Source organism: Enoplosus armatus, chromosome 18 (genome assembly GCF_043641665.1).
Source record: "Enoplosus armatus isolate fEnoArm2 chromosome 18, fEnoArm2.hap1, whole genome shotgun sequence".
NCBI classification, from domain to species: Eukaryota; Metazoa; Chordata; class Actinopteri; order Centrarchiformes; family Enoplosidae; genus Enoplosus; species Enoplosus armatus.
The window spans coordinates 12,521,270-12,544,456 of NC_092197.1; the positions used below are offsets into that span (position 1 = coordinate 12,521,270).

Below are 23,187 nucleotides of genomic sequence, written 5' to 3' on the forward strand. Positions count from 1 at the left end.
CTAACACAACCGAACCTCCGACTTAACTGTTGGTGGTTGCGTTGCATTGTGGGTAATGTAGGCGCCATGTTTTGACAAGGGAGAAGGATGCGTGGAATAATAAAGTCAAGTATTTCTGTTTCTGTTGCATCTAGTTTGATACTTTCTTTTTTAAAACTGTCCATCGTGAGTCTGACAACTATAGAGCACAATGCGACGTGTTACTGCCAATACCAGTCTAATGAAAAGCAATGACTGGGAGGCTACCCCGTTGTGTTGTTCTAATGTACAATAATATACTACATACAGTAACTAGTATCAGTTGTGATTCATAATAAATACTCATGACACAGCTGTAAGTTATCTATTAAGAGGTGCTTTTAAACATTGTATTCAAGTGTTTAGAAATGCACACAGTACTATTCAGGAAACATACACAGCATAAATCCAGTACATTGCAAGGCACATTAGCTTTTCTGTGGCTTTTAACATGGTGAAACATTCTTAAGACTTATGTTAAAAAAACACAGAACTGCAGGTCAACCTTGAATGTTGTGATATCTTCTCACAAGATGATAGAACTGTGCTTTAAATGTTTTAAGTTAATACATTTTTCAATAAAGTTTTCAAGTTGTCAAGTCACATTAAATGGCAAACACCAGTATACATTTATAGACTGTCAAAATAAAGGAACGCCTGGTTAAAGTGGGAACAATGTGGCGTCATTCAGAGGCAACACTATTAAGACTTGAGGTGGTTGAAAGAAGCTGTTAAACATTGATAGTTTCATTAAAAAGATTTTTTTAAATATTCAATATAAGCGTGGTCAGTTTATACATTATTCAATCTGTGGTCCATATTCATAAAAAGTATTTACAGACTACATCCACTGAGCAACCTGTTACATTTGTCAAAAGAAGCAAAAGGCACTTGAGTGCAAAACTGGATTTACAGTCATTTGTAGAACATGGCACAATTCCCTTTAGGGCAATAACCCACTGCATAAGAACCCCACCTGGGAAAAAAAGCTAGAAAATCTCTTGTTTAGCTCAAGATACCTTGTTGTGTGTGCCCATTTTTTTCAATGCCATCAACTAAGAAAAGAACTCATGATTGCAATTAGAAAACCTAAAAGTTAGACATTTATACATCCACTCCTTAAAGTTGGTTGCATTCACCAGAGAGGACATGACATAACGACTATTCCTATCTTCGTATATATCTTCACACTTCACTCGAACGTAACCTTTATATTCTGCTGTTTAAGACCTTGATCTTTGCCTCAGTGATGCCTCCTGCCTTTATAAAGGCACATTATAGAATGAAGAGACAATCTTTTTAAATTCTAACGATTAATGTTTGAAGGATTGTAAGTACACATCCTGAGGGTTTCCCAAACCGCAACATTGCGGAAGCAGTGCAACAGTAGTGCAATGAGTACTTTAAAAGTTGGGTTTTTCCCCAACAACATCTGTAGTCCTACTATTGCTTCCTGACATAAACTGTATGAGTTTGCTCCTCATTTTGAACATTCAGAATACACTATCGCACAGATGGCTCTCCTCTTGTTTCACAGAAAGTGGTACCTGCGTACAGAGTGTCTGCTGGTAAACTTTAACCCTTCTTGTGCCTTTCTGTTCAGGCTCTCTATGCAACTTTCTGGTTGATGGAGAAGAGTTTTCTGTGCAGGAAAGCCTCAATGTGTGGCCAGATCTTGTTGGTTTCTGTCCCAGAGAAGGTCTGTAGCACACCTTTACACCTGGCAGGACAAAGAAAGAAAATTTTTAATATTCTAATATCACACAGCAATTAGAAAAATATGTGCATGACCTATCTGTCCGTTTTTAATGTGCACAGAACATTACCTTCAAATAAACAGCAATCAAAGTAAAATACTATGTCATCCTTTAAAGTGAACACTCTCTATCCTCTGCTATTCCCAGTCTGTAATTTCATGCACTTTCTTTCAAATGATGAACAGCCTCTCAATCATTGTGGTTAAAAATAAGTGGGACACAAGCTATACACATGCCTGTGGTTTGAGGGAACACAGAGTAATATGTTTTCCTGACTAATTAGTCCAGAAATAGAAATTATGATGTATGTACTTTGAATCTAGGTCCACAGCCTCACAAGTCTAGCTTTTGTACTTTTTGTTTTGTTTTTCTTGCCTGGGTTTTATTGATTCTGGTAAGATAAAAATATTTGTGTATTCATTTAACTCCTGTAATAAGGAGAAAAATGGGTGTTTGCACTTATTTGCATGTCCTCTTGGAATGTGGTCCTTAAGCAATCTTTCAGTCATGCACGCAACCATGAGGAATGTGCAGGGAGGCCCTAGGTCAAAGTTCAGTAGCGTTTGGTCGTAGCCTTTTACCTATATTAAGGCATTCATGTGGAGTACACATCAGGGAGATATAAAGCTGTAATGGAGTCAGACTTTAAGTTCTCTGTGCATGGATGCAAAATAGATTACCATAATAAGCAAAGTCTGAATGTCATCCACATAAACATAAGCAGGTGAAGGTATATTTTGAATTACTCTACCTGTAGTACTCTAAGACGGGCTCTGTCTGGGTCTCATAGGCCCTCAGTCTCCGCGTGACCGTCTCTGGTGTGTCATCGTCCCTCTGGACCAGAGGCTCCTCTGTCACATCATCGAAACCCTGGAGAAAACACATGAACAAATGTTGTTGCTGACTCAATTACTTACTTAAACTACACCTGTACAACATGCTGTAATTGTATTTTTTAAATGCATGTTTTATGCAAGCTACAAATTAATGATTTCATTGTTTTTGTACCTGCTGAGTAATAAGAGGACATATCATATAGTACGTTTACCTGAAAAACATGTGAGGAAACATGCTGAGACAGAGTTGCTTAATAAATGCTAGAGGCAGTTTAGCTTCCAGCCATTGTACTAATCCACAACCGTAGGATTTGTCCAGTCCAAACCCAGACACAGCACAGAGAGTGGAATGTAAACACTGCTCAAGAAACACAGAGTGCTGTCTTTGCTTTCAAACCAGCTGACCAAGAGGAGAGACAGTTAAAGCTGAATAATGTTGAAGCTCATTAGTGTATTGACTATATGATAATCAGAAAGACTAGAAGGAAAAGTGAAGGTCTAAATATCCTGACACTATCGAAATAGAAACCACAGGGTAAGGGTAATAACAATGGTGTGGAGGGCATTCATATTATGACCCTTAGTACTAAACATTAACATTGACCAGCTACATCCCTTCATAGTATCAGTCTACTTCTTGCATATTTCAGTATGAGATGTTGTTATGAAACATGCTTAGACACTTCCAGGAATATGACAGTATCTTAAGTTTGCTCAGAGAGCCTGCAGTCCCTACAGATTCTTGTGAAATGTTTGCAACACCTCATTGAATTTATGCCTGAAAACAATTCAAGATGTTCTGAAAGCTAAACTCCGATCTCTGGCAGGTAGATGTGCATAATTAAACTACCTCTAAGTGTGTTCACCGTCAGTTTTTGAAGGGCAGGGGACAGCTGCATAAAGAAATGTTGGCCTTTTTAAACCCTTCAACTGATTGACTTTATTCCAGTCTGTTTCTGTTACACTGTCCTGTCTCAAACAGGACCATGAAGAATAGACTGAAGCCAATGATTAACTATAAATGTAAGTGTTACCTGACTGTGCAGAAAATGTAGCAGGAACGTGGCGCAAAGAGAGAACACGTGACCACGGGCACGTTAGCTATGAATCATCCATCAGTTACACAGAAACATGAGCTCAAAACCTGAACTGTTCACAACTGAGATGAAATTAGCAATATAATATCTTATCACAATCATACACTCAGTATCCTTGCTAGATTGTACATAATACCTACTGATATACCGGTCAGTTGAGCCAATCAAGGGAGATTTCCTATTCCCCTGTAATTTCCTCTTAATTAGCCATTTTCTGATACATTTAAAAATGAATGTTGAAATGTTCAATATGTAAAAGGTCAAAACGTCTGTAAAAGAGAACCTGATAATGTCGATGTCAGATACTGTTTTCTACATAAACATATTGGCCTGAAACTATCAGAGAGCTCTGTCTGTAGTCATGGAAACAGATGCAACATGCAAAAGAAGATGCTGATCAAAAGAAAGTGATTTTGCCCGATACACATCTTCACGAAACTTATGTAAATGAAGGAAAACAGTAAGAGTGAGTTCTGATAGCATGCAATTGGATGATGTAAAAATACAGATGATACTGAGATTCATTCTTGCTCCTTTATGTTGTTTTGCAATCCTTCCAGTCTCCTCAGTGTGTCTTTAAAAAATACAAACAAGTGTGAGAGTTCACCGTTGTCAGTCTGTAACTGCACTAGCTGCCAGCCGCTCTGTTTACTGGTGTCTAATTGCACTGGATGAGAGCAAAGCCCCCCTGTTGTTTCATCTTCCCGTCTTTTTTCGCATCTCATTTACATTCACTCTCTCCTCCGTTTTCTCTGCATGCTAACGTTTTTCTCATTAGCATGTTGCGTCTCTTGTGTCACTTGTCTCTATACCTCAGTTTTATGTCTTTCAATCTGTCTTCCAGTAACCGCACATCATTTAGTTTGGGTTCATTTCCGGGGGCTTTGAGCTTATATCCAAAATATGTATTTCTTTTTATCTTCTTGCCTCTTGTTTTTACTCCTGGGCCATCTGTGTTAGCCTCATATTGGCTTTTGCACCTCAAGGTGGGGTTTGGAACAACCTGAAACAATTCACTAACCTCAAAGAAACTATATTCTTTACTTCTTAAGGGAAAAGAAAAGCCAGTTGTGAGCAGCAGGTTCAGAGTAACGTATTGGGCAACTTGAATCTCACAGACATTCATGTTTGAAAATATATATTCTGTACTGACGATATCTGGAAACCATAAACTGTGGCAGGGAAGGAGTAATAGGTACGAGAGGATGTATTTACAGGGACTTTAGGCGGGTTGAAATCTATGTTGTAGACTCTGCCGCTGGGAAGGTGAGTCCAGCGTGACGTGAGCCTCTGTTTGATGGTCTGGAAAGGTACATTGAGGTTGATGACTGTGTCCACACTGTAGGCATCATCCAGAGCCTCTGCCTGGAATACTGTACGTGGGAAACCTGGTAGAGAGACAGAGGAAAGCAAGAAGGATGTGATAAATAACTATACCAGGATTCAACTAAAAACATCGTTACAGAGCACTTCTGTGGATGTTTTTAGTTGAATTTAAAAGATCAATGAATTATCTCACAGTTGTTTTAAGATCTATAACAAACAATGCTGCTGATACATTTTTACTGGCAATGGTTTCCCTGCAGAAATAAACGGTGATACAAACTTTGGTACTCTCACCGTCAAGCAGCCAGCTGCTCTGGTTCAGTCCTCTCAGGTCACTCAGGATGAGGCGAGACATGACGTCATCGGGTACCAGCTGACCCTGATCAATACAGGACTTCATCAACAGGCCGAGCTCTGACACACACACACACACACATACACACACACACACAGACAAACAGAGACAGAGGATGCTGTTCATTCTCAAAATGTAGTCTTTTTTCCCTATCTTGACATTATAAAGGCTACTTTAAATCACAATATGAATGATTAGCTGTACCTTCTTGCCAAAAGCATCTAATGACATAAATCCTGAAAAAACTTTTGTATGTTTTTATCAATCCTGCCAGTGTTTGTAATGGACCTGTCATTTTAAACTGTATTTTAGATGTGATGAAAGAGGTTTACAAAGATATAATATGTCATGCAGTTTTGCCATTGTGGGATTGAATATCTAACTCAGTGTAATCTTCATATACTGTAGCTACAATCAAGCTGCACAAGCAAACAGAGGAATATGTGTGCACCATGACACAGAGTGGGATATGTTTTCACTGTAAAGCTTAATGGAAAATCATTTGAAGGGATACTCCAGGTTTAGGAGGTTAAGGCATGTTTTTTTTCTCCTATCACTTCCACTTGAATTGGTCGGGGTCCAGCTGAGGAAAGGAACTTCCTGACGAGCCTTGCAGAAAAGACCTGACAATGCTGATATGCTGCTGTGACATCGCTATGAAGCAGAGTAAAGGGTAAAGCTGACTGTTGCCAAACTATATGCTACAAATAGGAAATACAGAAAGGTTTTTACACAGAAAGGAAACGCTGATGTGTTGCTCTGACATACACAGACAAATAAGTTGCTGTTTCCTTTGTGTTTAGTATGTGATAAAGACTGCACACTGAACCCTGAACAAGGTGTTTTAGAAAGCAAAGGCACTGTTGCATGGCTACAATGCTACTTTGACAACTAGGAGTATTAGTCCATGTAATACATTGTGATAAGACTTTATGTGCTTTTCTAATGTTCAGTGTGACTTGTGAGAAGGTTAATGAGGCAGTCTCAGGAAGTGGAAGGTCACTGGTTTTGATTCAAGGACTGTTTTGGAACATCTGAGCAGGGAAAGTCAATAAGGGGAACTGCTTTGACTGCCAGCTGCTCCAGTGGAGCTGCTCAGCTGCCAACAATACAAGGATTTAGTTAAACAGAGCAGCTTAAAAATGTCTGCACATGAACAGTATGACAGTATGACAGGGATGTGATGAGGGGGAAAAAAAGCATGTGTGCATAAATAAAGGATTGATTTAAACACTTTAACCTTGCATTACTGCAATGAGATTATCCAGCCTTGTAGTTCCTCTGTTTTACAGCTGTAAAAACACACTTCTTCATCTGTACTCCCTCCTCTCAAGGCTCAAAGGTGTCTTCCTTATCTTTACACCTCTCTTTATCTCCATCCAAGGTGATACTGGAGGAGGGCCTCCTTCCAAAGTTCAGGTAAAGTTGAGTTCAAGTGTTTCCAGTACAAACATAAAACAACACGCTCCATGACCCCGCTAACCAGTTTGACCTTGGCTAAAGAGAACTGAGATTCTTCGATCCAGTCCCCTTTCGACCCAGTCCCCTTTCGACCCCTGTGGTGTGTCACAGCAAGACAAGAAATCAAACTGTTGCAGGAGTGGTGCTCTTATCACAGCAGTCCAGAAAACAAGCCTTTTCTTTTTGTTTTTCACACTGCAGTATAACTTCCTCTAGTGGTCTCTTTGGTGTGTAATCATCTGCTTATGTTGTGAGCATCATAATAAGTTGTGTGGATTGTTTCTAAAAGTGCATGTCCTCCAGAAAACAATGACGTTAAACAGGTAAAACACACCGGAAATAATCTTATTTTGCTGCCTCTTGACTTCTTAAAAAATCATGTTGGCCTGTGTAGATTTCATGCAAGATCATATCTGTGCTGCCTTTTAGTATGTCTGGTTTAGAGCACCGCTCTCTTACCGGTTTTGGCGTTGATGTTGCCTCTCAAAATGTCCCCACTAGAAATGTGTTTCAGTCCAAAACTTTTGGTTATGCGCGCAGACACTGTTCCTTTCCCCGACCCCGGAGGTCCCATAATAACAGCACGAAAGATCTTCTGAAGAACCATCTCTGGACGATTACTTGTTAAAACGGAGTTTATTTTTAGGTACAGAATAGCCGAATCCTTCCCGTGAAGCAGGTATGCCTTCTTGAAGTGCGCAACGTCGCCGAGAGTGGGCGCGTCATCTGCAGTCTCGACGCTCACTGGACCTTAACTTTTTATTTCCCTGAGCGCTGCAGAAACAGAAGGAAGAGGAGGAGGAGAAGGAGGAGGAGGAACGAGATGAGATCTGCGACCAGTGCAGTGCCAGCGGGGGCAGATGAGGATGCACTCCCGTGACGACGCACTCCGCGCAAAATGAGCGTCTTTCTCCGGCGTGTTGACAAACTTCCTCGCCTATATGACTGATTGCAGTTTACTGGAGATATATTTATTGTATAACACGGTTATGTAATTGGTCTACAGGCGGGGGAAAAAAGCTCGTTGGCAAGGTTGCGGTGATTAATCCCTTCCGAGCCTCTATCCCCTCAGCAGACAGACCTGCAGATTGGCAGGCAGGCTGTGTTGCACAACAACCAATCTGCTGCCTCATATTCAGCCTCGAAAATAAAGGAATTGTTTTCTGACATTAATGATCTAAAGAACACTTGAATAGTTCAGGAAATAATAACTTTCGGGGTTAAAATACCTGTCAATCATTTTTGAGCGCGACAGCGGGTTTCAGTTAACTTCAGTTTGCTTTATTTTATACCTACAGTCCATATTAAATGAAGATAAAAGAGATAATCCTTACAAATACTGGTAGTAGCAGATTTGTTTACATTTTGATCACGTTTGTGCCTTTAAGAGCGAAGACATTATTCAGCCACTCCCATACTGTTTTAATGAATGGTGATCTGGCGCCATCTTGTGGCCAACTGGGGCGATGCACCCTTAAAAAAACTCCTTTTTGACCTTCCTGTTTTGCCGTATCTTCGCCCCCAACAACGTCTTCCTGGACAAACACACGTGGATTTCCACTGACGCCAGGCAGAAACAACAATAACATGGCAAGTCACGGACTCACATACGACGGCTGCAATTTCTTCAGACAGCGGCTGGTTTTATCCACACTCAGCGGGAAGCGTGTTAAAATCAGAAACATACGGTCTAAAGATGACGACCCGGGGCTCCGCGGTGAGTTGCAGCTTCACTCTGCATGTGGCGTCGCAGTTAGCTCGCCAGCTAACGAGCTAGCTGTTACGCAGTTGGGAGTGTGTTTTATCACTGGGCGTAGGAGGTGGGGAAACGATGGGACAGTGGTTTAAATGTGAGATAAATGCAATTTACCTTACCCATTAGTTCTTTCAGAGCGTTGGTTTACATTAGTGGAGAGATTTATCTTGGCACATGTGAATGAGGATTATCAGAAGTTCCCACAGCAGATGCAAGAATACTTTAACCACCTGTTTGACTCCATATGTGTTGATACTGAATGCAAATTATAAAAAGAAGGAATGCATTTGACCATACGTACTTGTTGACATGAAAGTTTTGGTAGACTTGGCTGTAATTTAAGAAAACATGTCTTTGTAACTGCATATTTTTTTTCTGTCTTCTCCAGATTTTGAGGCCAGCTTCATCAGACTGCTAGACAAAGTGACCAATGGCTCCAGAATAGAGATTAACCAAACAGGTGAGGATATAACTGTAATGTTACCTTTGTCACAGACTGTGTGGTTTATCTAATTACTGTGTATTGTCAGATGATAGCAGAGTGCTGAGATGTCAGCATTGTTTAACACCAACAGACAGACACCTTCAATATGAATAAAAGGATTTTGGCTGTAGTTATTTAGCTGAAAGTTTTCCACAGTATTTATATTATTATTTTTACATGTCATTTTTGCTCAAGTTAGAGCAAATGTAGTGATGTTAGAGAATATAACTGTTACCTTCTCATTTTACAACGATAAAGCCCAGTTGACTGCATTAACATGCAGAAAATCTAACCAATATTTTATTTTCTGTCTATGTTGACAAATTCTGATTGCCTCCCTGCAAATAACTGCTTCCATTTTAATTCAGTGGCTCTGTTATAACAAGACTGTAAAGTCACTGCCCTTATGTGTCTTGTCTTTTCAAGGTACTGTGTTGTTCTACCAACCTGGCTTGTTGTATGGTGGCTCTGTAGAACATGACTGTAGCCTGCAGCGCTCGATTGGCTACTACCTGGAGGCCCTGCTCATGCTGGCTCCATTCATGAAGACCCCTCTGAAGGCCACTCTGAGGGGAGTCACGAACGACCCTATTGACCCGACGGTGAGGACACATGCATGCATCTGACCACGTTCTAACTATTAGCTGTTTCTTCATTTTGCTCCTTCTGATTTCATTTGGACTCATCTGGCTCATGAACACACTGGGCGGAGCCGAGGCATGCTTCTGCCAAAAAACATGTCACCTTCTTTGTTTAGTGAATTTCACCTCCCAAATCCAAATGGACACTGCCCTCTAGTGCACACATCATTACAGGTCAACAATGTTGTAAAGAGACGTCAGTCTCAGCCACTGCGTCATCCTTTTTTTGTGCTCTTTGCTGTGAGCTGCATTGTTTCAAAGTGAACAATGTGAACAAATGACAGGCAAGAAAGCAGTAAGAAGAAGAGGTGGAGACACTGGAACGAGGTGTTGTCATGGAAACAGTGAACAGCGTCTCTGTTGCTGTGATGAGAAATGGTCCATTGTAGATTCCTGTGCTGGTGTTCTCTTGCAAGGTTTCCATTTTCAACCCTTTGAAGACACAGAAGCATGTTTTAAAGGTTTAATCTGTCGGTCTCCTGCAGGTCGACCTGCTGAAGTCCACAGCCCTCCCTCTGATGAAGAAGTTTGGCATTGATGGAGAGGGCTTTGATTTCAAGGTGAGGACACAAAGGCAGCTTGTTGATTAGCACAAGATATATATATTATAAATTGTAGATTCAAATATAGTGCAGCTACTAAAACAAGTCAGTTTGTCCTTCTCTGTCTCAATCTCACACTCACACTCTATGTTGCTGCTCCCTCAGGTGGTGAAGAGGGGTATGGCACCTGGTGGGGGAGGAGAGGTAGTTTTCACATGTCCTGTCCGCAGGACCATCAGGCCGGTGCAGCTGACTGACCCAGGAAAGATCAAGAGGATCAGAGGAGTGGCGTATCCTTCTCACAGTCATGGCCTTTTTTTCATCTGTGAACAAAACTGAAGTGATACAAATTGTCATTTAAAAGGGTTTTCACAGTTCAGTCATTTTTTTTGTTGTTGTGTATGTTAGTGCTGCAACTAATGACTACTACTGACTAACTAACTACTGATTTTCTCCCATTAATCCTTTTGATTATAAAATGTCAGTTTCTTACGCTCATAATGTTCTAAAGTCCAACGTGACAGCTTTAGATGTTAGATCTTGTTTTGTCTGCCCAACAGTCAAAATCCTCACATGGGAGAAGCTTGAAAGAGACAATTTTTGGCATTTTTGCCCCAAAAAATGCAAACAATCAATCGATTGTCAAAAGAGTTTCTGAATACGTTTCTGTTGATGAATGAATTGATTAATCTCTCTTTAGCGTCTTTCTCTTCATGAATGCCAGAAACTAAACTTGTCTGTTTGCTGGAGTTTGGTACCACACAATGTGTTCCCTTCAGAGTTAAATTGTACTGATTGTTTTCATTGGTGAATATTGGCGATCTGTTTTCTCACAGCACACAGTAAAAGACCACAAAGTCACACTGTTGTATGAGTCATCAAAGGTCCTTGACAGTCTAAACGCAGATATTCAGTGCGAGTTTCTCCTCAGATGGCCAACAGGATAGTGGAGTCAGCCAGGGGCGTCCTCAACCAGTTCCTTCCCGACATCTACATCTACACTGACCACATGAAAGGAGCCAACTCTGGCAAGTGAGTAACATTAATGTAATTAGAAGGCCATCACTTGTTGCATAATGTCTATCACTTGTACTCATGATGCCTAAAAGATCTCAAAAGATAAACTGCATAGATACATATCATCTGATAGAATACTTCAGTATACACGGCTGAATCAAGAATCACAATAGTCAAAAGTCACCAATCACAAAATACTCTAAATAATTCATGAGTACAGGTGATCAACAGTCGGCAGGACTTTTTGGTCAAAGGAGCCTTGAACAGATAGTTATTTATTACTGGTGTTCTTGGTGACCGGTGTTAAAATGTAAAAACACCCATTGTGAATTTATAAGTTTCAGTTATCCCATCTTATTTATAAAAAGACACCAAGTAATTCATGTTGGGTAACCGCAGGTCTCCAGGTTTCGGTCTGACCCTGGTGGCAGAGACGCTGAATGGCTCCTTCCACAGTGCTGAGATTTCGTCCACGCCGCAGGGACAAGGAGACCCCATACTACCAGAGGACCTCGGCAGGAACTGTGCCAAACTGCTTTTGGAGGAGGTACATCGGGTAGGTACCGCAAAGACCCTCACATGCAGTACATACTCGTTGCACACACACTCGTGTCCGTGCTGTTGTTTTTGAGGTCCACCGTCACAGAAAAGATCCATTATTTCAGTTGTTTCAGTCTGAGACCAGATTTTTTGTGGTCATTGATGTGAATTTTGATTTTTTGTTTCAATTTGGAAATACATTGAACAGTGAATTTACAGGTTCAGGCTGCAGTGAAGACACAATGTATACAAGATGTTTTTTCACTGTGAACAGACTCAGTCGTACTTAGGTGTCTGAAGTTTTCAGCTGTTGCGCAAACAGACCTTGTGTGCCCATAAACATCCAAAAATAGCATTTTTAATCAAACAAGGGAAGGCTTGATATTGCAATAGCAAGATGAAGTGTCCTTTTATTATAAAAAAGCCTACCTTGAATATAATTTTGGTTTTAAAAAGGCAAAATAAAACCAGTGAGGATTTACAAACACAAGGCGTTGCTTCATTATCGTGCATGGTGCTCGTCTGTGTTTCAGTTGCTTTAATGCTGCAAACAACTGACGGCTCCATCATCACCTAACTGATCTACAAAGCAACTGCCATTCAAAATACCAAGCCTGTCCTGTTTTTTATTTACATAATTACAGCAGACAGACTGGTTACCTGCCTGTACTCATTTCAAGTCGGATAGCAGTCCACAGAATACATGCAGCACTAATTTATTATTGAATGCGTTTGGAGGGACATTTTTTATAAGCTTATGTGCAGGGAAGTCATTTTTATGTTGAAAACAAACCGCATGACTGAAATCTGTTACCCATCGTACTGTTGGGAAGAATGCAGAATTATGATACTATGCTAAATTTCAACTTACTCAAAAATCTACTGTGCTGGAAAATCTCCATTATTAAGTTGACAACAGGTCTTAATTACTCTGCACGCAGCAGCTGGAGAATCAGTTTTCAGACTGTCCCTGGACAAATCAGAATTCGTGGGGAATACCTGACATATGCCGTCAGATTTCAGTCGATTAGGTGATGTGTCAGCTGAATAGTGTTAAATTAGGAATTCTTGAGTGGAGATTTCCGGTCATGTTTGAGGCCACAGAATGCTCTCACTGAGTCACATTTTATGTATCAATGTCTTTCTACCCGTGTAGTTTGTCTACAAGTGTGACTTGCAGTAGTAGCTGTTACTAAAAACACACAGAGGCACTTATAATTTCACATAGTCACACAGGAAAAAGAGCCCACTTCATCAAAATATGTACAATTGGATCCGGTTTGCTTCCACATGGCTCTGAGCCCTCTCTCATAGGAGCCATGTGAGTCGAGTTAGCTGGTCAGGGCAGCACTGATTAACTCTGAAATAGGAATATTGTTGGAGGCGTCCTCTCAACTCCATGCTACCGAGTGGATAGTTAACGTTTCTCTCTAGCAGCCTCCGAATCCTTCCGTTTTAAACGGTTTGTTCCTTTTCTCAAAAACCACAGCTGCCATAGAACATGTAGATTCAGCAGTTCAGAAATTGAACAGCATTTAAATAAATGCTGATTTTAATACCCAACTGTAGCAGGAGGACAGGGTTGTTTCTACAGCAGAGGAGAAAGGATAACACCAGAGTGAAATAGATGCGTGACTTGTTCTGGAATAGTTAATTTTTGAAAACTGAGAAAGCAAAAGAAATGTCGCTGGATTCACATTAAAGGGCATAGGCGCTCTGTATGTGAGCGTCTGTTTGTCTTATGGTTAATCAGTACAATGTTCTTGTAGTAAACCAAAGCTACACGATGGACTTTTTTGGAAACAACGTCAACACTGGACAGGAGCTGATGTAAGTGCTGCACTCAAATTGTGTTGAGTTTTTGATGTTAAATGATCTTTATTTTTATTTTTTATTTTATGTACAGAGACAACTAACTTGGCTGTGTGGAGAGTTTTGTCATGTGCAGAATGTTTCCATACCAGTGTCCACTATTTTTGTGATAGTGTTCAGCTTGAGAGCTACAAGTAAAAAAGTAGACCATAGTAGTGGTTACACAACGAGTCTGACGACATTCAGGATTTGAGGCAAGGGTCCAGTGAAAATGTATTTTTTACCCAGGTATGGATTATAACTTGAATATTTTTTATGGAACATCTCAGGTTGTTGTTTTTCTAAGATTGTAGTTGAATTAGGTTAAAATCAGTCCTCAGGAAAGAAGCTGATGGCTGTAACCTATTGCTGTGTTCACTGTTAAGCTAACAAATGCAGAACAAGGATTTCTCCTTAATTTTTTTTTATTGAACCCAGTTGGCATCCACTCAATTTTTCTTTGTTATACAGGTTTAGGTCAAGTAAGTTTGTAAATGCTTGGAAGTCGACCCTTGATTTGAGATTTTATTGCATCATTGATCTCCACTGAATTTTTTATTTTTTTATTTGAATGTTGGGAAAGGGGATTGCCGTTTGCTCGAAGGATTCAAGGGACTTTTCCGTCGGGCCTTGTAGCCGGTTGGTGGCTGCTGGTCTCTTGGGAGATCTTAATTAATTATGTTTCTTGTAGTGACTTGAAAAAAAAAAGGACATGCCCAACAAAAGGTAGAAAATCAGAAACAGTTCAGGAATACTTTAAGTCGTTTGAACCCTAACCCTTCTGTAGCCCAGAACAGCTGCACAAACAGGTAAGATGCTCAGGCTCAACACTTTTTCAATAGTCGACTTTATGTGCTATCCACTGTGGAAAATGTAAGAGAAATGTCATTGAGATTTTATAAAACTTAACTTTAAAATTGATAGTTTATTCCTCTTAATGAGAACTGAGTTTTTACTGGAGCCAAATTAAGCGGGATTAGGAAAATGTCGTGGAGCTCAATGTTAAAAACATGAAATATTCACTCATGTATCCAGACAGTAGGAAGTATACACAGAAAACATTTGTAGTTTATACATTACGATGGACTATTTTGTGTCATATGGTAAAACTTATGTCAGAATCCATCATACTTCTACTCTCAAGGCTTGTTAATGGAGTAAGATGGTGGAAATTAGTTATGATGGAGGTGTAGTTCTTCATAAGGTTGTAAGTCATGAAGTATCTGTTTGAATTCATTTTTCGAGTTTGTGGAAGGAATGCAGTTAGCGAAATCTCTGCCTTATCAACAATAACAATGTCACCATAGTTTTGCCGTGGTTTCGGTGATATGATTATGTAATTGAATCATTTTCCTGCTGACAAGCTGTCACGATGCCACAGTGCTGCATGACTCTGTCACATAGAATGGATGCGCAGTACAAGAAGCTGAACTTGAGTAGCTGCAGTTGAGCTGTGGCTGCTGTACTTCAATTTAATACAAGACATTAAATGGTAGAAGTCTTACTATAAACTTCAACAAAATCACAGAATGGACAGCCATTTTAAAGTTCATTTCATCTATAAAATGTATAAAATGCCCTTGGGTGTGTCCAGTCTTACATAGGCCTCCTCATACAGGCTGGTGAATAGCACATAGCTGTTGTGGAGTAATCAGGATGGCATGCGATCACTTGGACACAGAGAGTGGATCCTCTGTCTTCCTAAATACCTCCATAAGTCGAAGAAAAAGGGGAGCCACAGGCAAAGGGCTAGAAGGTCGAGAGGCTGAAAAAATGCAGCATTATTGTTATTAGGGAGGTAATAGTCAACAGGATATATGAAGAAAGAAAGTGTCATGTGAGAGAAATGCCACAGATGCAACATGTAGCCACAGCCTGCAGAAACGAGCCGTGCATTCTGTCACAGACTCCTCAATTGCAAATGTCTGCGGTGTCCACTGTCATTAAGAAAAGGCAGTTAAATAAAAACGAATTGCACATTTTAGAAGATTAAAATGCACATGTGAATTTCAAAAAGATTATGGTGATAAAATCACATCAAAACTGTAAACAAATGTGCTTCAAAATGTTTTGTACTTGTAGCTTTGGGCATATGTTTGTCTTAAATTTGGATCGGAACCAAAAACTGATTCACTCTTTTTTTTCTTTTCTATTTGGTCTAGGTTTGAGTTTAATACATTATCGTCCCATATTTGTGTCCAGAGCTGAAAAACATCTTCCCTACAGTCGCCTCAGTGTTGGGCCTGAGATAATCAATGAGTTATCTTTAAACATCTCCACCTCCATGACGTATTTCTGTGTTGTTTTTGTTGCTGAAACTCATGGCCTCTCCCCTTTCCCTGTTTTTAGGGCGGCTGCGTGGATTCGTCCAATCAAAGCCTGGCGCTGCTTTTGATGACCCTTGGCCAACAGGACGTGTCGAAGGTTCTGCTCGGACCGCTCTCCCCTTACACGTAAGCCACTGTCATTCAGTAATAGACACACACAAAGCTGCCTGCCCCTCTGAACTTTACAAACAGGCCCTTGGCTTATTCATAAGTTGTTACACAGCTGCACTTTGTCCAAATGTGGACGGACTGGACCTAACATTTTGTTATTCTTCTCCATGTCCAGTCTTGGCAAGTAACAATATTCCAAAGTTCTTGTCCCACTGAAGGGCACAAAATGCAGGACAAATAAACAACAAATACACTCAACAGTTTGTTATACATAAGCTCCAGTTAAATACAATCACTTTGGATCACTATTAATTTTCACATGCATCATCAGGGGCCAGCTGTATGTTTACATGGTCAGTGTCGGTTCATACAAAGGTGTTTGGTGAATGTGTAATGAATGAATTAATGAATATATTTACAGTTTCAGATACATTTTAACTTCATGAATTTCTTGTAAACAAACAGTTGAAGTGTTTTATGGATAAACGAGATACAATTAGAAAGGCAACAAAGTTGATTTCAGACATGATCGTCATCTCCAATGAGGAGCGAACTATGAACTGTCCATTTTCAGTTATCATGGTACCGGTGCTGTGTCCCTCTCAAGTACAGTACTATGATAACTGAAGATTGGCAGTGCCATCACAATACACTCCTCCCCTTACTCAGGTAATGCTGGTTAGAGCAATGATGTGTATTTATTTATCTTCTTTATCTATAAGACCTTTGAATTTCAGATTTTTGACATCCTAGCTTTAAGAATTGAACATAATGAGAGAAAAGATAGGACTGATGCCCTTTGACCGTTCCCAACATCACTTGAAGCAGACAGCATGGAGTAGACCCAGGACACTGTGTTCTTGAACTCCCAGTGTGAAGTAGTTGTTGACAATTTGAATATATTTCATCCAGCATGGGGTGAACACCTCTCCTTGCATAAAAATGAAACTGAAATTTCATCTCCCATTTTCCTTACCAACTTCCTTCCCTCTCTCTCCCCGTCCCTCCAGGATCGAGTTCCTCAGACACATTAAAGATTTCTTCCAGATCATGTTCAAGATTGAGATTCAGAAGCCTTCAGAAGACGAGAGGAAAGGGGGGGACAAGGTCCTGATGACCTGCGTAGGAGTCGGTTACAGCAACATAAACAAAACCCTGAAATAAAATAAGTATTTTTATATAAATGGGACCGTGTCGTCTTGTATCTCACTCACATCAAATAACAGAATGCAGTATTTTTTTACAGTATTATATTTTCTTACATGTTAAAGTTATGACATTAGTTATTTGTGTGTATAACTTTTATGCTCTTTGTGTTACAACATATAAGAATAAATGTGTAGCTATCAGTCACATGGAATACAAACAATTTTATATATTCAAAAATACATTCAACAGCATCTTCATATCCATGAATAACAGCTTCTTCTTTGTGTGTTTATTATCCAGTCTGCACGGCACTATAACATCTCTGGTTGTCTGGATGTCTGAACATTACTTGAATTCCACATTATAAAGCATTTCTAGATGGTTAGTTCCAGCCGTTGTTACGGCTGAGTTCAAGCTAAAGTATCTGTACGATGCTGAGGTCAGCGACTGGTCATCATCATCATCATCATTAGATGCGTTTTCTGCTATGGAGTAAAGCTGCACTTCAAACCATGTTTTTCATCACAGGCGTTGGGAGGAGTTAGTCTTGGCCACATAGATGCTTGAGGGCATCACCATAACTGCCCGACACTTCAGACTACACCAACATGAAGACAAAGAAAAGGGAGGAGAATAAAACAGCTTGTGGTTAAGGAACACATCTCAAAAAAATATACCACAACATTTTTTAACGTTGTTGATATGTAGAGTGTAATGAGCGTATTAAATGTCATATCTGTGGGTGTGTGTACTGACCTCTAACTGGGAGTAAAGGGAACATCCAAACAGCTTCTTGTACTCAGCTCTGATGTCCAGCAAATCGATCTCTGAGCGACTGGCTAGTATCCTGGTCAGAGTGGACTCTGTGGTCCCTGCACCCTGGACAAAGTAACATTTGAGAGGCAAAAGGCACAAATCAGACCTGGGTAAATCACACAGAAGAACACAGAAGAAGTAGTCTCTTCTTCCTCAGCAGATACTTATATCACTTATTCACATTATCCGGCAACAATGGCTGCTTCTATGTCTGCAGTTTTTTTGCATGTTTTAGAGCCTGTTGACACATGTCGACCATTGGTGCACATTTAGTCAAAGCAGCAGCAATAAAACAGGCTTAACATTCCTTTCCACACCACTGGTGACGAATACAATTGTATGATGTAGCTAAAAAGGAGAGAGTGCAACCAAACAATATGTGGATTTAGTTTTGGGAGCTACTGGTAGAACAATGCTCGGGGTTAAACGGGCCCTCATGATGCAGATGGACATATCGTCCTGCTTACCTTCATGCTCTTGAAAAGGATCTCAGCGAGGTACGCAGGAACGTTCTTCACACATTTAACTAGACAAAAAAAGAGATCAATTTAAATAAAGATGCAACACAATGAAAATGGACTACTGTTGAATGTGAGGCTCAGAAATAGGCAGACAATATGACATGTTTCTCGCACCAATAGCCACTAGCAGCTCCTCCAGGTGTCCAGACATCTCGCTCTCAATGCTATCCTGCAGAGTCTTCTTACTTACAGCCTTGTACTCTACCAGAGCTGCCAAAACATAACAGAGATTTGAATACAACTTTTTTTCTCCTGTTGAATGTGTAACATGGATTTCTTGAAGTTGTTTTAGCCCTAGGTCCACCACCTTTTTTTTTCAATTGCCATGTCATTTTGTGTAAGGGTTGTACCCACTCTGTCGAAGCTGGGGAACACTCCTGTGGCACAGGATGTCAATAAACTTCCCCTCATCAGTTCCCCACTTCTTCTCCCCTGCTTCATACAGGGCCTGGTGGAATGATAAGGGTGAGAAAATACATACAGCTTATAAACTTAAAATAGGAGAGTTAGTGTCAAACAACCGTCCTGTGGCCACATTAGCCACACAAGCTAGGTGGCTGTAGTATATGGCATTAAAAAAACACTTCAGTATTCTAAAATGTGCTCGATAAACAGGTGGAAGAACAAGGGTTGACAACACAATGAACTATTCAATTGCAGTGAATATACCTTAGCATCCGCTTTAGCTTTGGCAGTATCCACACCGGTGCTCTCGTCTCTCTTCCCCTGCGAGGATGGACAGAAGAACAAAGTTTGCGATACGCTGAATAACTCCAATATATTTGGCATTTGCTCACTTAAGTGATGAGCTAAACATTCGTAATTTGATAATAGAGATGACAAGCTCTGTGTAGACAATTCAGGCCTCTAACTGAAGAAGGATTGTAGTATTGTGTTGATTTTATTTTGTCTCACTTAAAACATTTTTAGCTCCAGTATGAAACATTTTTTCTTGAGGTGTGGGTTCATTTCTTTCCCCCCCATCTCATTTTTAGAGATAGGATAGGAATGTTCAGGGCTGTCTGGCTACAATAAATTTACAGCTTCAGGTCAGATTCTCATTTGTTGGGAATGCGTTCTCTTTTACAGTAGACCCACCTCAGCCAAGATGAGCAGTGCTTTGCCATAATCTCCAGACACCTCCGACTGCAGATCATGAATCATCGATCTTCCAGTTTCTTCAGAGAAACGGCACAACACAGAGAATGTCACCATAATCTAGACACATTACACCATGAATGTTTGCCAACCGTTTCACAATAATCTGAGTCACTATCTAACCGGTGGAATTACAAATACTTTGTATTGAAAATACAAACCAGCAAGGTACGCTTCAGACAAGGCCTTGAGCTGCCTGTTGGATCTCGAGGCAAAGATTTCTGTCAGCGTACTCTCTGTGGTCCCTGCTCCCTGTGTGTGATGCACACAAGGGGATGATAATAGATAGATAATACATACACAAAACACAGAGAGTGAAGAGCTGTTCTTGTAGAACAGGTGTCTTTGGCTCAGTGTTCAAAGAATTAAATGACATTTTGAAGGGTGCAGACACTTTTGTGTACACTTTCCATAAAACATGAATCGCACTGAAACATCAGTGGGCCAATACAGATTCTGTTTTGAAGCAGGGTCACGTCATCTCTCACCTTGATGGCTTTGATGACTTCATGACAGTCGTAGACAGCGGGAGGCGTTGCCAAGGCTACCAACAAGTCCTCAAAGTCTCCGTGAGTGTCACCCTCCAGGTCAGCAACTAATTTCTGGTGGAGGAAGGTTGGAAACAACAAATACAAATCTTACTCCACCATCATGAAACTCATTTTGATCAACGTCTTTGTCACAGCACAGAATTAATAAAGTGAGTCCATTCTTATACCCTTCCTGTGGCTTTCTCATAGGCCTTAGCAATGAGCTGACGCTGAGCGTTACTCCTTTGGGTCAACACCTCGATTAGTGTTTTTTCTGTTGTACCTACAAAGAAGAGGACAACACAAGACAGGCTTACCACGTACCCTGCAGTTGGAGAGCTCATGGGTTTACAACCTTATATAACAGATATAAAACTGTGCTTTGCATGTTGGCCCGATACACAGAAAATATATTGATAATGGTAACTGATTAACTTACCAATGCCCTCTATGGCCTTCCTTAGTGCAGACACATCTTCTTCCACTTTGAAGTTTGCGTTGTCCTTCACAGTTCCTCTTGTACCGGACTGACGAAGACAGAAAGTCACTCACAGGCACATACATCACAATGAAAAATGATCAACCAGTGTTGTTCTGAATGTAAAACAATGCTGGATATATCGTTTCCTCTTCAATATTTTATATTCTGAGCTTTCCTATTGGTCAATATCCACTCAAGCAATCATCATCATCATTATCATCGCACTAAAAGTTAAGAGTTTGTCCAACTTACTGTCACCGTCAGTGACGAGGGGGAGTCTAAGAGCAGGTCCAAGTCATCCTACAATACAAGTCAACACATATGCTTTAGTCATTGCATGTATATTCTCATATTTTAAGCCTAAAATGTAATTTAAATCATATTATCACTCACAGACAGCCTGTGACTACTCACCCAAACAGACATTGTTGTGGTTGTAGAGAAAAGTCTCAAACTAGGGAGGAGAAGCACAGTATCAGCCTCTTGATATCTCTGTATAGTGACAGGTTTTATTTCCCCTGCTTCTCATTGCTTTTGCTCTCTCTGCACATTTCACTTCATCCTCTGACTTTCACTACCAGCGCCTCGTTTGGCATCTACTTAGGGTAACATAAACACTTTTTCTTCTTAATATCTTCGTATTAGTCCACAATAACTACCCTCATTTGACAGTTAAAGGTTGAGTAAGCCAGCATAGTCGAATGGACACGTGTACGTGAATAAAAGTTAGTCTAAAATAGGCTACAATTTTCCCGATGAGCAAAGCAAAAAACACCCACAAAACCCGGAACACAGACGGACAATAAAGACGTGTTCATACACAAAGACTACGACCAAAAGTCAGAACATTTTATTGTTCGTCTTACCTCCGTAAGAGGACAGGATTGATGTCAGAGGAGGAATTTCACAGTGCGCCAAGACTCGCCACACCTTTCAGAGAAGTTGGGAAGGCAACGCCCATCAGGAAGCTGAATCATGGAGACAGTTTCCATAAACTCCTCCTCGTTTGTACACAATAACAGTACTGCCTGTGATATGTCTTCTCTGTAACTTGGCTCCCTTGCGCAACAATCTACCCACTTCACTAGAAGTAGCATCATCTGCTGTACAGTATTTCTCAAACGCAAACTTTTTAATGTAAAACTCAACCTTGTAGTGTCCTTAGAAGCCATTAGCCATTAGATTTCAGTGATAACCCAAGAAGCTCTGTAATAAACTACAGCGGGTCCAAAGTCATGTTTGCTCTCAGGGCAGGGTTAAGGATGTGAGCCAGGGTGAAAGAGGAAGGGAACTGAGAAACAGGAAAAAATATATTTGTTTTCAATCAAAAAAAGTAATTTGACCTTGAGACCACAATTTTTGATCGACATCAAGGCCTGGCTCTGTCAGTGTAGCTCCCAAACCAGACCTTAATTCTAACTGTAGGTATGAAAGTGATACACTGAGAGCACAGGGACAGCTGCGACATCTTGTGGTGAAAATACAAAATAGAATACATTAGTCAGTGGTTATTTGCATGGGTGAATTATATATGGGTAAATGTATGTATTTTATATAGATACATTTTTTCATATATATATTGTTTTATTTGTAGATAAAATACATAAAAGGTTTGGGTTAAGTTACCCCTGAATTACTTTGATTTACACAAAACACATCCTTCTTGACTCCACCTACCTTGTGACGCGTTTCTCTGTCTGTTTAGATTTGGATATTTTACCCTACGTACAGCCTGCAAGGGAACACCTCACTGGACAAAAATCCGACGTCTGTTACATTTTTAGACTGCAACCCGAAGCATACAACTGATCTAAACTTGATATAATGATAAATGTTACCACTTGAAGGGTGGAACTTACTGAAGAGGAGACTTCACGTAGGTCTACGTGGGAGTGAAGCTTACCTGAGACCTCTGCTCAGGGCAGGCCATCACTCTGCTACTAAAAAACCGCTTGGCCGTTCTTTGACAGCTCTGTGCTCGACGTCAGGGTACCGTAAAGCCGTAATGGACTCGGCGACGTGTCATCGACCATTTAACTATATGATAATCAGTTTACACGGCAAGTAACCCCTGGTTAGTACAAGATGGTGTTTAGACCTAGCTTTCTTTCTTTCTTTAGCTATTCAGATTGTTATGTTACTAACCTGCATTGCTAACGGCGAACTAGCAACTTGTTAGCTGGCTAGCAACTGGGATTCTCCCAGCACTGTGAAGGCTAGCAAGCGCTAGCTACACTGTCTACACTCTGCCATCAGTTTGGTAACTACCAAAATATTTTTTTCATATTTCTATACATTTCTGGGTTTAATAAGGAGTGTGCTGTTATCCCTGTGTGGGCTTTCTCTAATTAGCCAGTGCTTCGTGGTCAGTCTTGTTTCTCTTTACAGGATAACAGCACACATTGTTTATCGA

The 23,187-nt window shown here is 40.4% G+C and overlaps 3 protein-coding genes across 4 annotated transcripts; 1 reads left to right on the plus strand and 2 right to left on the minus strand.

Moving 5' to 3' along the window:
• Positions 1–335: 335 nt before the first annotated feature.
• On the minus strand, positions 336–7,568 carry ak3 (adenylate kinase 3). Of its 2 annotated transcripts, XM_070924889.1 has the most exons (5): positions 7,310–7,568; positions 5,329–5,448; positions 4,924–5,096; positions 2,527–2,645; positions 336–1,738 (listed from the first exon to the last, which is right to left on the minus strand). In XM_070924889.1, exons 1-5 carry the CDS (start codon positions 7,455–7,457, stop codon positions 1,627–1,629), a joined length of 672 nt encoding a protein of 223 aa, XP_070780990.1. In that variant the 5' UTR covers positions 7,458–7,568; the 3' UTR covers positions 336–1,626. The 2 variants fall into 2 exon arrangements, with proteins under 2 accessions (XP_070780990.1, XP_070780991.1); XM_070924890.1 differs by lacking the exon at positions 5,329–5,448.
• An 842-nt stretch (positions 7,569–8,410) lies between these two features.
• rcl1 (RNA terminal phosphate cyclase-like 1) lies at positions 8,411–17,303 on the plus strand. The gene is made up of 9 exons (XM_070924724.1): positions 8,411–8,567; positions 8,995–9,066; positions 9,517–9,692; positions 10,217–10,291; positions 10,439–10,563; positions 11,180–11,305; positions 11,690–11,846; positions 16,031–16,134; positions 17,130–17,303. The coding sequence occupies exons 1-9, from the start codon at positions 8,438–8,440 to the stop codon at positions 17,281–17,283; spliced, it is 1,119 nt and encodes a 372-aa protein (XP_070780825.1). The 5' UTR covers positions 8,411–8,437; the 3' UTR covers positions 17,284–17,303.
• A 56-nt stretch (positions 17,304–17,359) lies between these two features.
• Positions 17,360–21,702, minus strand: LOC139300939 (annexin A3-like). Its single transcript, XM_070924148.1, has 14 exons — positions 21,641–21,702; positions 21,189–21,228; positions 21,027–21,074; positions 20,733–20,820; positions 20,482–20,576; positions 20,252–20,365; positions 19,925–20,015; positions 19,704–19,783; positions 19,275–19,331; positions 18,960–19,053; positions 18,720–18,815; positions 18,552–18,610; positions 18,025–18,147; positions 17,360–17,866 (listed from the first exon to the last, which is right to left on the minus strand). Exons 2-14 carry the CDS (start codon positions 21,198–21,200, stop codon positions 17,810–17,812), a joined length of 1,014 nt encoding a protein of 337 aa, XP_070780249.1. The 5' UTR covers positions 21,201–21,228; positions 21,641–21,702; the 3' UTR covers positions 17,360–17,809.
• Positions 21,703–23,187: the final 1,485 nt, after the last annotated feature.